Here is a 14764-nt window from a genome sequence, read left to right as displayed (position 1 = left end):
CTTGGAGGGCCTCACTAGCTGAGAGATCCCGCCGCGCCACCTCTTGGTCGGTAGGCGTGGCCAACGAGATTAGAGGCGGGGATAGGAGGGCTTCTTTGCTCCGAGACCCAAAGGCACCACTAGCGTACTTAGGGCGTGGCCAACCGGGTGGGAGGTGGGGCTCTGGAGGGCCTTGATACTGAGAGATCAGGCTGTGCTGCGGTCAGCCCGTAAGAAGGCCGGGAAGATGGCGGCCTCCTGGAGGCTCGGCTGTGACCCGCGGCTGTTACGCTGCCTCCTGGGCTTCGCGGGCCGCCGAAGCGTTGGGCTGGTCAAGGGGACTACTGGATGGTCTGTCGGCCGCGCAGTTAGTTGGAAATGGCTGCACAGCACGCGGTGGCTTCGGAGTGAGTGTCCGGAACTCTACTCTCCTCTCCTCTCTGTGTAGTTGAGCTATTGGGCCTGGATCAGAAGAAATCTAGTTGAGGGCCTGCGGTCGGGTGTGGAGGTGCCCAAGCTCCTGTTCCCTTCGGCCTGTCTTTGGGTGGGGTCCGCTGACTTGGCCTAATGCATGCCGCAAAGGGCTTTCTTGGGAGTTGGGAAAATTCAACTCTGCTCCTGGTCCCTTGGTTTGTATGGCTTATGACCTTGCCTTGGAATTTGGGTTATTTCTGAGACGCAGAGAGGGTTCCTAAAGGCTCTTCTCTCAGGCCCCTTCCCATTCATGTCTCATATTTTTCTAGAGTTGTCAAAACAGCCCCGACCCAGAAAAGCTACCAAGGTTGCCGAGGTTCAGAAGTTACTGCTGGTCATTCTTATTCACCCTCTAGGCCTGTCTCTGTTGGGAGATCTTTTCATGGAGGCTAGTCGGGTTACCCCACTCAGTGACTCGTAAAAGGTTTAATTTGTAAATACCTACGGCGTCACAGACATAGGTCCAGGAGAGTATTTCAAACATTCGCTTGTAAGAGTAAAAATGTCGGAGGGGAATCATACCAAGAACTTTATTATAGAAATGTGTCGTTTACTTGAGATACTGACACGATTAACACAATCGTTGTGTATTCAACAGTGTGTTAAAATGACATGTCAGGCATTATTTTTCCTTAGTTGGGTAAGAGGAGGTGGAGGGTGGAAAATAAGACTAACTTTTTTTTAGTGTGATGTTTATTAGTTGCCAATCATTCCTTCCATGCCACAAAATGAATGTTTATATAAATCTTGTAATTAGGTGCAGTAGACATTGCCTTAATACTCTGAGCTATCAAAGCTCAGAAGTAATGCACAGAGTCTCCAGTGCATTGGCGTTTCTAAAGGTTTAGTAATGGGAACAATTCATTTCAATTTCTTTGGCCTAATGTTTCATAAAACACTCCTTGGAGTAGTGAATCTTTAACATTGTGTATAGAATTCCCTCTCTGCCCTCTCACTGGTTTGTTAAAATTAGACTTTTTCACAGTTTCTAGAGATTCTGTTTCTCCAGGAAGCATTTTACAAAATAACAGTTAAATGAGTTTTGATGTTTCATGGATTACTCTTTGAAACTCACTAATTTAGAAAATCATGGAATGTGAAAAGCTTAGTACTGGTCATAATCCAGGAAGAGTGTTCTTAACATTGCAAAATAGATCCTTTTGCAAATCTTTGAAAATGCCCTAGACTCTTTATACAGAGAAAAGGGCATAAGTGGTTATACAACAAAATGTTCATGCGTAGAGCCAGTTTAAAGACTCTTGCCTTTAGGACTCAGTCTATCCTTACCTGAATCATCATGGCATTTTACCTTCTACCCCTTCTACCCCATCCCCTAGACACAAACCATGAACAGCTTTTCTAACTTCAGTATAAACACCATCTGTAAGGGAGAAAGGCTACATGCCAAGGCAAACTGAATTTGTTTCCTAGTGCTGCAGCAACAAATTACCACAAATTAGTGGCTTAAAACAGCACAAATTTATTATCTTGTAGTTCTGGGCGGGGGGAGGTCCAAAATAGAGCTTTGTGCAGTGGCAGTATTGTAGCCAATGAGGTTTATCTGAGGTGCAGTTATTACCAATACAAGTCCAAAGTAGATCTCACTAGGCTAAAATCAGATGTTGGTGGGGACTGTTTTCCCTTCTGAAGACTCTAGACCAGAGTTCTCAACCTGTGGATCGCAAGCCCTTTGGGGGTCAAACGATCCTTTCACGGGGGTGGCCTAAATACATCCTGCATATCAGATATTTACATTACGATTCAGAATAGTAGCAAAATTACGGTTATGAAGTAGCAATGAAAATAATTTTATGATAGGGGTCATCACAACATGAGGAACTGTATTAAAGGGTCACAGCATTAGGAAGCTTGAGAACCACTGCTCTAGACTCTGTTTCCTTGTTCCAACTTTTTGGAGTAGATGGCCCGTGATTGGAAATTAATAATTAATTAGATGTTACTTACTAATATTGGTTTTAAGCTTTTGAAGAGTAAAAATGTTCCTTTTTCCAACTTTTAAAGCCTTCTCAGATTCCCTGGCTCATAGGTTGCCTTCATCTTCAAAGTCAGCAAAGACTGGTTGGGTCTTTATTATGTTATAACACAATTGACACTTAACTCTTGCCTTTCTCCTTCCACTGATAAGGACCCTTGTGATTACATTGGGTCTACCTGGATAATCTGGGCTATTCTCCTTATTGCAAGGTCAGTTGATTAGCAAACTTAATTCCATCTTCAACCCAAATTTCCTCTTGGAATGTAGTGACATATTCATGGGTTCTGGGTATTCTGACATGAACCTTCATTGGGGAGGAGGTGCATTCTCCATGTGAAGCTGTTGTTTGGAAATTTTTGAACTTTTTCCTACTACTGAGCCAAAAATTTATCTCCTTTTGACTCAAACCTACAGATTTTGCTATGCTGAAAACAGGTGGCAATCTTTGAATTATTTCTTTTATAAAGCTTGAATTACACTGGTGTTATTTCTCTGAGCTATAAGCAACTGTCATTTCATAAAAACTAAGCAACCGTTTGGATTACCATTGACTATGTGGCTTAAGTACAGTTATTGAACCATTTCCCCTTTCACACATCTATCCAGGACTTAAAAATCTGTTAGTTGGAAGTACCTTTGAAGTTTTGGTTTTCTTAAGAAGTGTTGGCAACATTTGTATGAGCTATGACATATGCCATTTGCTTAGCACTTCTAGAATTTCTTATTCACTTCTCACAACAACTTAGTATAGTTGGCATCATCTGCGTTTAGTTGGACAAAAATTCCAAGGCTCGGGCGGCGACTGTGGCTCAGTGAGTAAGGCGCCAGCCCCATATACCGAGGGTGGCGGGTTCAAACCCAGCCCTGGACAAACTGCAACAAAAAAATAGCCGGGCGTTGTGGTGGGCAGTCCCAGCTGCTCGGGAGGCTGAGGCAAGAGAATCACGTAAGCCCAAGAGCTGGAAGTTGCTGTGAGCCGTGTGACACCACGGCACTCTACCAAGGGCAGTAAAGTTAGACTCTGTCTCTACAAAAAAAAAACAAAAAAATTCCAAGGCTCGGTGAAATTATGAATCTCTCAAAGATAGCCATAATACTAATGAACTTAAGAGTGTGTATGTATTTATATATATTAATTTGTGTTTAACCAAGCCCGAATTTGCTTCATTCCCTTAACTAAGACATTTATTGAGAAGGTAGAGATAGATACTGCTGAGTAAGTGAAGAAATGCACATCTATTAGGTGCCAGGCACTTGGTAACGTACTTGGAAAATACTTGGCTAGCTGAACAAAACAGATTCTCAGTATTCTGCCACATGGCTCATTTAGTCATATTTAGCTTCTGGGCATGCAATCCTAAATTCTGTATAGGCTTTATCCTTAAGGTATTTATATGCTGCCTAGGGAAATAAACAGTAAAAGCTTGATTTCAATAGTGAGTACAGTGAGTTCTGGAGGGTAAGTTCAAGCTGATAAGAAAGTAGTATATGAGACTTCCTAGAGGAAGATGTAGCAGCCCTACCAGGCTAAAGGAACAGTAGAAACAAAGGCCTGGAGGTCAAGTGTGACTGACATAGCATTTGCAAAGTTTTACAACCTAACTTAGGCAATGAACTTTTAAACATTAATATTGTTCTTTCAGAATAGATGGCCCATAATTTGGAAATTAATAATTAATTAGATGTTACTTACTAATTTGGCTTTAAGTTGTTTTTGAAGAGTAACATGTTGAATTTAAAATAACATGTAGGTAGAAAAATAAATGAGGTATAACTTTGGTAGTGATTTGCCTAGTATGTAATTATAGGTCTAGCGTATTACAGATGTTAAACAAACATGCCTGAGGAAGCTAGAACTCTAGGGAGTTATAAAAGGACACTAAAATCTATAGTAGGATTCCAAGTTGGCAGCCTTGGATTGGAATTCCTTTGGAATTATGACCCACATCATTTTAGAAGAAAAGTCTATTGACAACACTTAAAAACTGGAAGACTTAACATAAAAACCCAGATTTTTGTCTTTTCTTAAAAATTTAAGACCCTGTGTGGTGGCCATTGCTTAAGACTGAGTAATGATTGTTCTTTGTAGGTAAGAAATGATTTCCTAGTTTCTCACTATTCTTCCTACTCTTCATTACTTCTCAGTCAGCAAGGCTGAATGTCCCTTGGTATTTGCCATCACACCTAGTTGGCATTATTTTCTTACACCCTTATCTCTGTGGAAAGCAGAAGGTAAAAGACCAAAAAAAAAAAAAACCAGAGAGCAGTTACTGTGTATTTTTAGAAAGGAGGAAACTCTTACTTAATATGAAAATAAAGGATGTATCTAAAGAAAAACTCTTAAAATACTAGCCCTCTTCTCTCATCTGCCTGTTTTCCGTAGGCATCCAAGTTTTTGACAAGGAGGAAGCAACTTTGATAATAGTTCATGGTATAGTATTTCTGCCAAAACACACTCTTTTTTAGGCTGGGTTCTCATTAAGTACTTCTACAGTGATTCTGATAAGATTGATATTCTTCGAACTCTCATTTAACTGTGAAAACAGAAACACATGGAATAGCAGAAGTAAAGATAGGATTTAGAATATAGGGTGCTGCAGGGCCACAGGGGAACCATAATGATTACATCTATTTCTTGTAAGGCTTCTTTGTCTTCTCTCTTTCTCTGGTTTACTTTTTTTCTGTGGAGACTTGCCAGTCTTCTTACTCATTGCTTTTCTTTATAATCCCAGCTTGCCTTGCCTTCATGGTGATTCAGGTCTTTATGCGCCATGCTTCATCAGTTTAGTTTAAGTGCTCACTGTCATTTCTGTAATCTTCTTTCAGATCCCCTGAATAGAGAAGCTGATTGATCGATTGTAGGTCAGTTGTGGTATAGGGTACACAGGACTGATACTTCAAAGACTAAGGTTTGGACATTTTCTCTAACATGGTAGTTATAAGTTGGAAATCAATGATTGCCTTGTGTGTTACTGTTACACTCTGATTAAAATATGCCTGTGATGTAGTACTCCCTTATTTTAATTATTTCTAGGCTAAGTAATAACTAAGGAAAATGTTTTATCAAAGCAAAGCAAATCGAGGCTACTCAGTTGAGATGTGTGGCCATCCAAAGTAAATAGGATAAAGAGGTAAATGAGATCTAAGTAAAAGCAGCAACATGAGCGAGTAAGAAGATTTGGATTATCAGGAAATACTTTGGATACATTTGCTTTGCTTTAAGACATTTCATTTTGTATACAAAAGGGGAGTATTAGAAGTAGCCATCACATTCCGAGCACTCACTGAGTTTACATTACTTCTAATCATCATAAGAAGTCTGTCAGGGTTTATTAAGAGAAGAAATAGAGACTCAGAGATGTTTAGCATTTTGTCCAAAGTTTGTGAGTAAGTGGATGACTCCTTTGGAATTATGCGTGGAATAATATCCAGAGGGAAAAATGTTTTTTCTTGGATGTCCTTTCACAAAACAAAGACACATGTTACCACAGCAGAATTCCCTTATATTGTATTGACCTGAATTGAGTCATGTGCCATTTTGTCATTGGCTTGACTTTATTGGTATAAAGAATGGGTTGACTTGGACTAATTAGGAGCTAAGTGATACAGTCACTAACCTTGAGAGCATGTGCATGAGAAAAATATATAGCTCTACAAAATTGAGCCTCTGCCAGCAAGAAAAAGTTCAGGGAGTAGTAGCTTTGGGAGTAATAAGTAGCATTTATTGAGAGCTTGTTATATACCATGCACCTTTCTAAGAATTTTACATGAGTCAACTCATTTTGTACTCACAAAAACTATTGCTGTACTCTGGTGATAGAGTTCCAGTTCAATCTAGGTCTAAGACCAATGCCTGTTTCTTTAACCACAGTCTACCCCAGTACCTAAGATAGCTTGATTATAGACAGCAGAACAGTGTCAATGTAGAATTGAACACTTTTTCCTTTTTTTTTTTTAAATTACAAAATCAGACATTTTAGTAATAAATACATTATGGACTACCATTTCGGTGACAGCTGTGATATCACTATCATTTTAGAAAAATTTAAGATATAAAAATTCTAGACTGTGTATAAGGGTGGCAGAACTAAGACTGTATTTTAATTTCCTGCTATCTGTAAATTCCAAAGATGATACACTCTTAAATATGTGTATACTTTCTTATTTTCCTTTTACAACAAAATGTGTAAATCTCCAGACTCTCGTCTGTGTTCATTGTTTTGCTGAACTGTGGGATGGTGATTTCTCTGTGCTCTTTCCCCAAGATGGCAAAATAAAATGGGATTCACGTTAAATTTTAGTTTTATAGTTTAATACCAAGAAGAACACTATTGCAAGCGGAAACTTCTGAAGTATTTGGGTTATTTCATTCAATGGAAATATATTCTGTAACCATTTGCTACCTAAAAATTCCAGCCAGCTGTGTTTCTAATGTGTCAATGGATACTTACTATGTGAAGGATTAAGAAAGAATCAGCAGATTCCATAAACAAAATGGGGCATATAGTGATTTTTTTGGTAGGTAGTACATTTATTTACTATAGTTGGTGATCTACTTGATACTGTATAAATCAAAGACTTTCTTTTGTTGCATGAAACTATCTGGGAAGAATTAGAATTGGCAAATGTATAATTCAAGATAGTTTGGTTGGGAATCTATTAGCCCTGGATTTCAGAGGGGGCACACATCTTTTAGGAACCTGTGCTACTTCAAGAAAATGCACATTTGAAAAATTTTATATGTAATTCTGAATTCAGGCTAGATGTATTCCAATATCCCACAACTATTATCCCTAAATACTGCCTAATCTCCAGCCTGCTTTCATAAACATTTTGGTTATTGCTTACAGAAAATAGTTCTGCTACTTTGTGAGGGTATTTAATATATCTGAGAACAAGAAAGAAAGGTTTTAATATATCTGAGAACAACAAGAAAGGTTTTAATATAGGGGTTCCAATTATAAATAAATGACTAGTGGATACATTTATTTAAGTAGCCACAATAAAGCCCATACTTTGGAAATCCTGATTATATCTAGATATGGGTCAGCATACTTGTACATTTAGGCTCATCAGGTCATTAACCTGTCCCTAAACACCTCTTTCCTTTCTTTTGTTCATACTGTTCCTTCAAACAGAGTGACTTATGATTTGATATATTTCTTATTAGGTGCCACCCTCTCAGACCTTACTGCATATTTGAGAGGGTACAGCCAGGTACTCTCAAAAGGGTGAGTTGAGAAAAGCATAATAAGTGACCATTTTTATGAATTTTGGATGTAGAGATTTTGCTGTACTAAAGAGCTGTTTAGAATAAGGTACACTTAGAGTATGACCCTGAGACTTGAAGAGGCATGGGAAGGGAACAGTTACCAGAATTGGAAGGGAGAGACAGTTGGGACTACCTCTGCGTAAAGGACCCTTTCAGTAAAGGATGCAGCCATCCCCTGGTGATCCCATGAGGAGGGAACAGGGGAAGTAAATACACTTGCCCTGTAGTCTCCCCTTAGTCTCTACCCTCTTTGGCCCTTGGCTGAACCCACACAAGAGTCCAGAATGCAGAGAAGGCAATTGATACAGCCCATACATTGTGAGGAAGGGCAAAAGAAAGACATAACTTTACTCCACCTGACTCCTGCCCATCAGCCATACACTGTGTTTATACCTCAGTTTTAACTCTTAAAACTGTCGAGCACTATATCATGTATATATATGAGAACAAGGATTAGATAAAGGGGAAAGTGAAAACAAAATCTTCACGTTTAGGCTGGCAAGGTGAAAGGAACCTGTGTATACATCTCTTATTATCCCAGAAAAGAATTGTGACATCCTTTGTTATAGGACATTGTGATCCATGCAGCCAGCTATCTGGATACCTCCAGCATCTACTCTCTTAACCATTTCTCTTCCCCCTATCAATAATAAACATCCAACATTGTAAAAACTTGGCATGTGTTTGTTTATTTACAAAAATCTACATCACTGAGGCAGAGCAAGATAGCAGACTAGAAACATCTTACTAGCCACTTGTGTGAAGCAGGGGAATGAAAACTCCAACCACCTCTGGCTGGGGGAACCCATCCAGGAACATAACACTGGGGGCACGGTGAAGAAGTGGTGGACTACAGGAGCCAGAGAGGAAGTCTGGAGCTGAGGAAAATTAGCACAGAACGTGAGTGCTTGGAAATGGGCAGCGATTGGCTGGCCAGCCTGTCTGGAGGACTGGGTACAGTCCTGCGGGGTTTTTTTTTATTTGTTTTGTTTTGTTTTTTGAGACAGGGTCTTATTATGTTGCCCTCGGTAGGGTACCAAGGCATCACAGCTCACAGTATCCTCAAACTCTTGGGCTTTAAGTGATTCTCTTGCCTCAGCCTCCCACGTAGCTGGGACTACAGGCGCCAGCCACAATGCCCGGCTGTTTTTTATTGCAGTTGTCATTGTTGCTTTAGCTGGCCCAGGCCAGGATCAAACCTGCCAGCCTCAGTGTATGTGGCCAGCACCGCAACCTCTGTGCTATGGGTACTGAGCCTGTCCTGCAGTTTTTTGATTTGGGGTTAAAGTTGCTCACTGGAGCGGCCTTGGAAGGCTTAAATGAGGAGGTGGACTACAACAGTGTCCAGCAGCCAAGATTAAATACTGGGTGGGGTGGATCTCCCAGCAGCTTGGCTGCTATCTGGACACTGCCATTGTGGGAAGACCAGGTGGGAGAAACAGTCCTCAGGGTACTAGTGCATGGCTTGTTCTGGTGCACTTGCTGAGCTTGGGCATCTACTTTGGGGTGATCTGAGTGACCTGGGAATTGTTGTCAGGGGACACTGTGTTATGTGCCTCCTAAGGAATCTGGCAAGAACATTAGGCCCCCAATTCCATGGGGACTCAAGGCTGACGAAGCAGGCAGGCCCTGATAGAGGGATGCTCACTAAGGAAGACAAGATTCAAATTCCTCTGCAACTAAGAGAGTGGTTTCCAGCTCTGATTTTTCACAACTACAGCTTATGTTTTCCATCTCCTAAAACTACAGTGTCCCCGGGTGTCCAGGCAATATATTGTAATATATATACACAAATACATATATAGTTATACACACGCATGTATTTCTTTGGGTTTTGTTTGTTTGTTTTTTTATTTTTTCATTTTTACTTTCTTCAATAGCAAAGTCCCTTTCATTTTCTTATGGGTTTTCAGCCCCTTTTATTCTCTCTTTTTTTTTTTCTCTTTTTTGGTAGAGACTTTTCTACTTTGCTCATCTTTCTCACATTAATTTCTCATACAAAAGCAAAGATATCACCCTTTTTTTCTTTTATATAATTGTTGTTTAATATATATATTTTTTGTTTTGAGTGCTGGGGGTGGGGGTCATGGATGAAGGAGATCAGAGCTTACAATCCAGGGTGTCTTTCTAGCTTTGGCCTTTGCAAAGATAATATTGGCAGGTTTCCACTGCAACATACTGTGGAATTATTAGTTTTTAATTTTTATTCTTTTTCCACATTTGGCGGAGGTTGGGTATTGCTTTGAACAAGTAGGTAAGGAGCTTCTGACTTGGAGGGACTGGCCCAACCTGGCCCCCTGTAGCCCTAGAGTTAATTGCTGGTGTAGCCATAGTACCCTGCCAAACAACATTGTTTCTCTTATCTATTTTTCTTCTTTCACTTCCCTTCTTTTATTTCTTTCTTTTCCTTTTCTTTCTCTTTTCTGACTCTTTACCCTTCTTTTCCTTTGGCCTCACACCAAAAGGACACTTCAACACCTAAGCTCTAAGACAGGTAATTTAAAGTGAAGGAGGTAGTGAGAAGGAAAAAGTAGGGGAAAGAAGTGAATGAGAAAAAACATGAGGCGGAACCAACAAAATTATCAGCAACATGAAAAACCAGAACGGAGTACCCTGTCCAAGGGACCATGAAGCAGCTACTGCAGAGGATTCCACCTATAAAGAATTAATGGAAATGACAGAAAAGGAATTGAAAGTATGGTTGGCAAAGGCAATGAAGGGAATTAACAAGTGGAAAAACAGAACCAAAAACTAGATGAAAGATATGAAGAATATAGAAAGGATATGGTAGAGCTTAAGGAATTGAAGGAGTTAATCAGAGAACTTAAATGTAGTAGAGAGTGGTGCCTGTAGCTCAGTGAGTACGGTGCTGGCCACATATACCGAGGGTGGTGGGTTCAAACCCTGCTCCAGCCAAACTACAACAAAATATAGCCAGGCATTGTGGTGGGCGCTTGTGGTCCCAGCTACTTGGGAGGCAGAGGCAAGAGAATCACCTAAGCCCAGGAGTTGGAGGTTGCTGTGAGCTGTGATGCAACGGCACTCTATTGAGGGCAACTTAAAAAAAAAACAACAAATAAAAATGCAGTAGAAATTATCAATAACAGATTAGATTGTGGAGAAGAAAGAATCTCAGAGCTAGAGGACAAAGTTCTTGGGTTAACCCAGGTAGTTACAGAGGCAGAAAAGAAGAGCAAGAAAGCAGAACATTCACTCAGAGAATTATGGGACTTCAGGAAGTGTTCACACATACAAATTATAGGTATCCCTGAAGGGGAAGAACAATGTTCCAAAGGAATGGAAGCCCTACTAGAGGATATCATAAACGAAAATTTCCCAAGTTTCACTAAATATTCCAATATACTCTATATTTAGGGAGATATTGAACCCTGGGTCATCTCAGCACACACACAGCATCTCCAAGATACATTGCATAAATCTGTCCAAAGTCATGACAAAAGAGAAGATTCTGCAAGTAGCCAGGAGTAAGCACCAACTGATGTACAGGAGCACATAGTTGAGGGTGACAGTGGAATTTTTAGCTGGAACTTTACAAGTCAGAAGAGAATGGTCATCTACCTTTAACCTTCTTAAACAAAATAATTTTTAGCCCAGAATTCTGTATCCGGCTAAACTAAGGTTCAAAATTGATGGAGAAATCAAAACTTTTACTAACATGCAAGCATTGAGAAAATTAGCCATAACTAGATCAGTTCTACAGGAAATACTTAGACCTATTCTCCATACTGACCGTCACAATGAATCACCAACAAAGTTAACACTTAGGAACTAAAGGACAAAACTTCCACAATGGTGCAAAGGATAAAATTAAACAACAGACTTTCACAAAACAAGATAAAGACAACTCCACTCTACTTAAATTCTCTCAAGAAATATTAATGGCTTGAATTCCCCACTGAAGAGGCACAGGGTGGCTGATTGGTTAAAAAAGCACAAGCCATCCATATGCTGTCTCCAGAAAACACACCTAACTTTTAAGGACAAATCTGGACCCAGGGTAAAGGGATGGAAAACAGTATTTTAGGCAAATGGAACTCAGAAGAAAAGAGAGATTGCAATCTTATTTTCAGATACAAGTGGATTTAAAGCAACTAAAGTTAAGAAAGACAAAGATGGTCACTTCATTCTGGTTGAGGAAACAAGAGGGCATTTTAATTCTAAATGTTTATGCACCCAATTTAAATGCTCCTAGGTTTATGGAACAGACCTTGATTGGTCTGAGCAATACTATCCCATAACACCATAATAGCTGGAGACTTTACTACCCCTCTGGCAGAACTGGACAGATTCTGTAAACAGAAACTAAACAAAGATACGAGGGACTTAAATAATGATTCTAGAACAAATGGACTTCATAGACATATACAGAACATACCATCTCAAAGCTAAGGAATATACTTTCTTTTCATAAGTTCATGCAACATACTCCAAATAGATTATATAGTAGGACACAAATCAAACCTCAGCAAAATTGAAAGAATTGAAATTATACCTTGTATATTCTCAGACCACAACGAAATACATGTGGAACTTAACTCCCAGTAAAAATTTTTATCCCCAGACAAAGGCATAATTAAATAACCTTATGCAGAATGACATTTGGGTCAAGGAAGAGAAAAATTGTTAAACTCTTCAAACAACAATGAAGCTACAAGTTACTAAAACCTGTGGGATACTGCAAAAATAGTCTTAAGAGGGAAATTTGTTGCATTAGATGCCTACATCTGAAAAACAGAAAGAGAGCACATCAACAACCCAATGAATCATGTTAAGGAAATGGAAAAGAAAGAACAACTTAATCCCAAACCCCCAAAGAAGTGAATAATATTAAATCAGAAATAAATGAAATTGAAAACAAGAAATAAAATCCATAAATCTTTGGCCTGATTAACTAGGAATAGAAAAATAAAATCTTTAGTAAGATTTTCTCAATCGGAAATTTGTATAAGGGGAAATAACAACAGCTATCACAGTGATACAAGAGATTATCTCCAACTACTAAAAGAAACTCTATGCTCAGAAGTTTGACAATGTGGAGAAAATGGACCAATATCTGGAATCACATCCTCTCCTTAGACTTACGGAAGAAGAAATAGATCTGTTTAACAGACCAATATCAAGCACTGAGATTGAAGAAACAATAAAAAAAGTCTTCCAACAAAAAATGTCCTGAACCAGATGGCTTCACACCAGAATTCTGTCAAACTTTCAAAGAAGAGCTTGTCCATATACTGCAGAAACTATTCCAAAACATTGAGGAGGAAGGAATCCTCCTCAACATGTTCTACAAAGCAAACGTCACCCTGATACCAAAGTGAGGAAATGACCCACCCAACTAAAAAGGAGAACTATAGATCAATTTCACTAATGAATATGAATGCAAAAATACTCTACACATTAAAAAAATTATATCTCACAATCAAGTAGGATGCAAGGCTGGTTTAACATATGCAAATCCATAAATGTAATTCACCACATCAATAGAAGCAAAAACAAAGACTATATGATCCTCTCAATAGATGCAGAAAAAAAATAGATCAAAAAATAGATTTGATAAAATGCAGCATCCTTTTCTAACAAGAACACTTAAGAATATAAGCATAGGTGTCACATTTCTTAAACTGATTAAAGCCGTCTACAACAAACCCACAGCTAATATACTGAATGGAGTAAAACTGAAAGCTTTTCCACTTAGAACTGGAACCAGACAAGGATGTCCTCTGTTGCCATTACTATTCAACAATAGTGCTGGAAGTTGTAGCCAACGCAGTCAGGCAAAAGCAGTTATAAAGGTCACCTAAATAGGTGCAGAGGAGGTCAAACTCTTACTCTTTACTGATGATATGGTCTTATACTTAGAAAACCCCAGAGACTCAATCACAGAACTGCTGGAAGTGAACTGAAAACAGTAACATCTTAGGGTATAAAATCAATGTCCACAAACTAGTAGCCTTTGTACATGCCAACTGAGAAGCAAATCAAAGACACAATTCTCTTCACAGTAGCTTCAGTGAAAATGAAATACCTAGAAATATATCTAACAAAAGAGGTGAAGGACCTCTACAAAGAGAATTATGAAACCCTAAGAAAAGAAATAGCAGAAGACATTAACAAATGGAAGAGCATATCATGCTCCTGGCTGAGAAGAATCAACATTGTTAAAATGTCTATACTTCCCAAAGCAATCCACAGATTCAATGCAATTCCCATTAAAATACTAATATCATACTTTGAAGAACTGGAAAAAATAGTTCTTCATGTTGTGCAGAACTGGAAAAAACCTTGTATAGCCAAGGCAATTTTTAGTAATAAAAACAAAGCTGGAGGCATCACTCTACAAGACTTCAGACTATATTACAAGTCCACAGTGATCAAAACAGCATGGTATTGGAACAAAAATAGAGACTAGACATTTGAAATTGAATAGAAAACCAAGAGATGAAACCAGTCTCTTTGAGACATCTGATCTTTGATAAACCCAACAAAAGCATACACCAGGGAAAAGAATCCCTATTCAATAAATGGTGCTGGGAGAACTGGATAACCACATGTAAAAGACTGAAACTGGACCTACACCTTTCACCACTCACAAAAATTGATTCAAGATGGATAAAAGATTTAAATCTAAGGCATGAAATGATAAAATTCATAGGCAAGAGTGTGGGAAAAAGTCTTAAAGATGTCAACCTGGGGAAATATTTTATGAAGATTTCTGTGGCAATTCTAACAACAACAAAAATAAACAAATGGGACTAATTAAACTGAAAAGCTTCTGCACAACAATCAAGGCAAATAGACAACCTTCAGAATGGGGAAAGATATTTGCATGTTACAAATCTGACAAAAGTTTGATAAGTAGGTTCTATTGAGCACTGAAATTAACAAAAAAAGAGCAAACCTATTTATCACTAGGAAAAAGACATGAATTGAACCTTCTCTGATTATGACAGACAAATGTTTAACAAACTTGAAAAAATGCTCATAATTATCAGAGAAATGCAAATCAAAACCACCTCATCCCC

General features: G+C 38.8%; 1 protein-coding gene across 1 annotated transcript in view; it reads left to right on the top strand.

The window, feature by feature from the left end:
• The first annotated feature begins 145 nt into the window (after positions 1 to 145).
• PDHX (pyruvate dehydrogenase complex component X) overlaps positions 146 to 14764 on the top strand; it is an 85527-nt gene continuing 70908 nt past the window's right edge. Inside the window, exon 1 of the mRNA XM_053560571.1 lies at positions 146 to 386. Within this exon, the coding sequence (XP_053416546.1) occupies positions 227 to 386 (160 nt within the window). The 5' untranslated portion in view covers positions 146 to 226. The remainder of the gene's footprint in view (positions 387 to 14764) is intronic.

Source organism: Nycticebus coucang, chromosome 14, assembly GCF_027406575.1.
Source record: "Nycticebus coucang isolate mNycCou1 chromosome 14, mNycCou1.pri, whole genome shotgun sequence".
NCBI classification, from domain to species: domain Eukaryota; kingdom Metazoa; phylum Chordata; class Mammalia; order Primates; family Lorisidae; genus Nycticebus; species Nycticebus coucang.
This window is presented reverse-complemented; position numbering and strand designations above follow the sequence as displayed.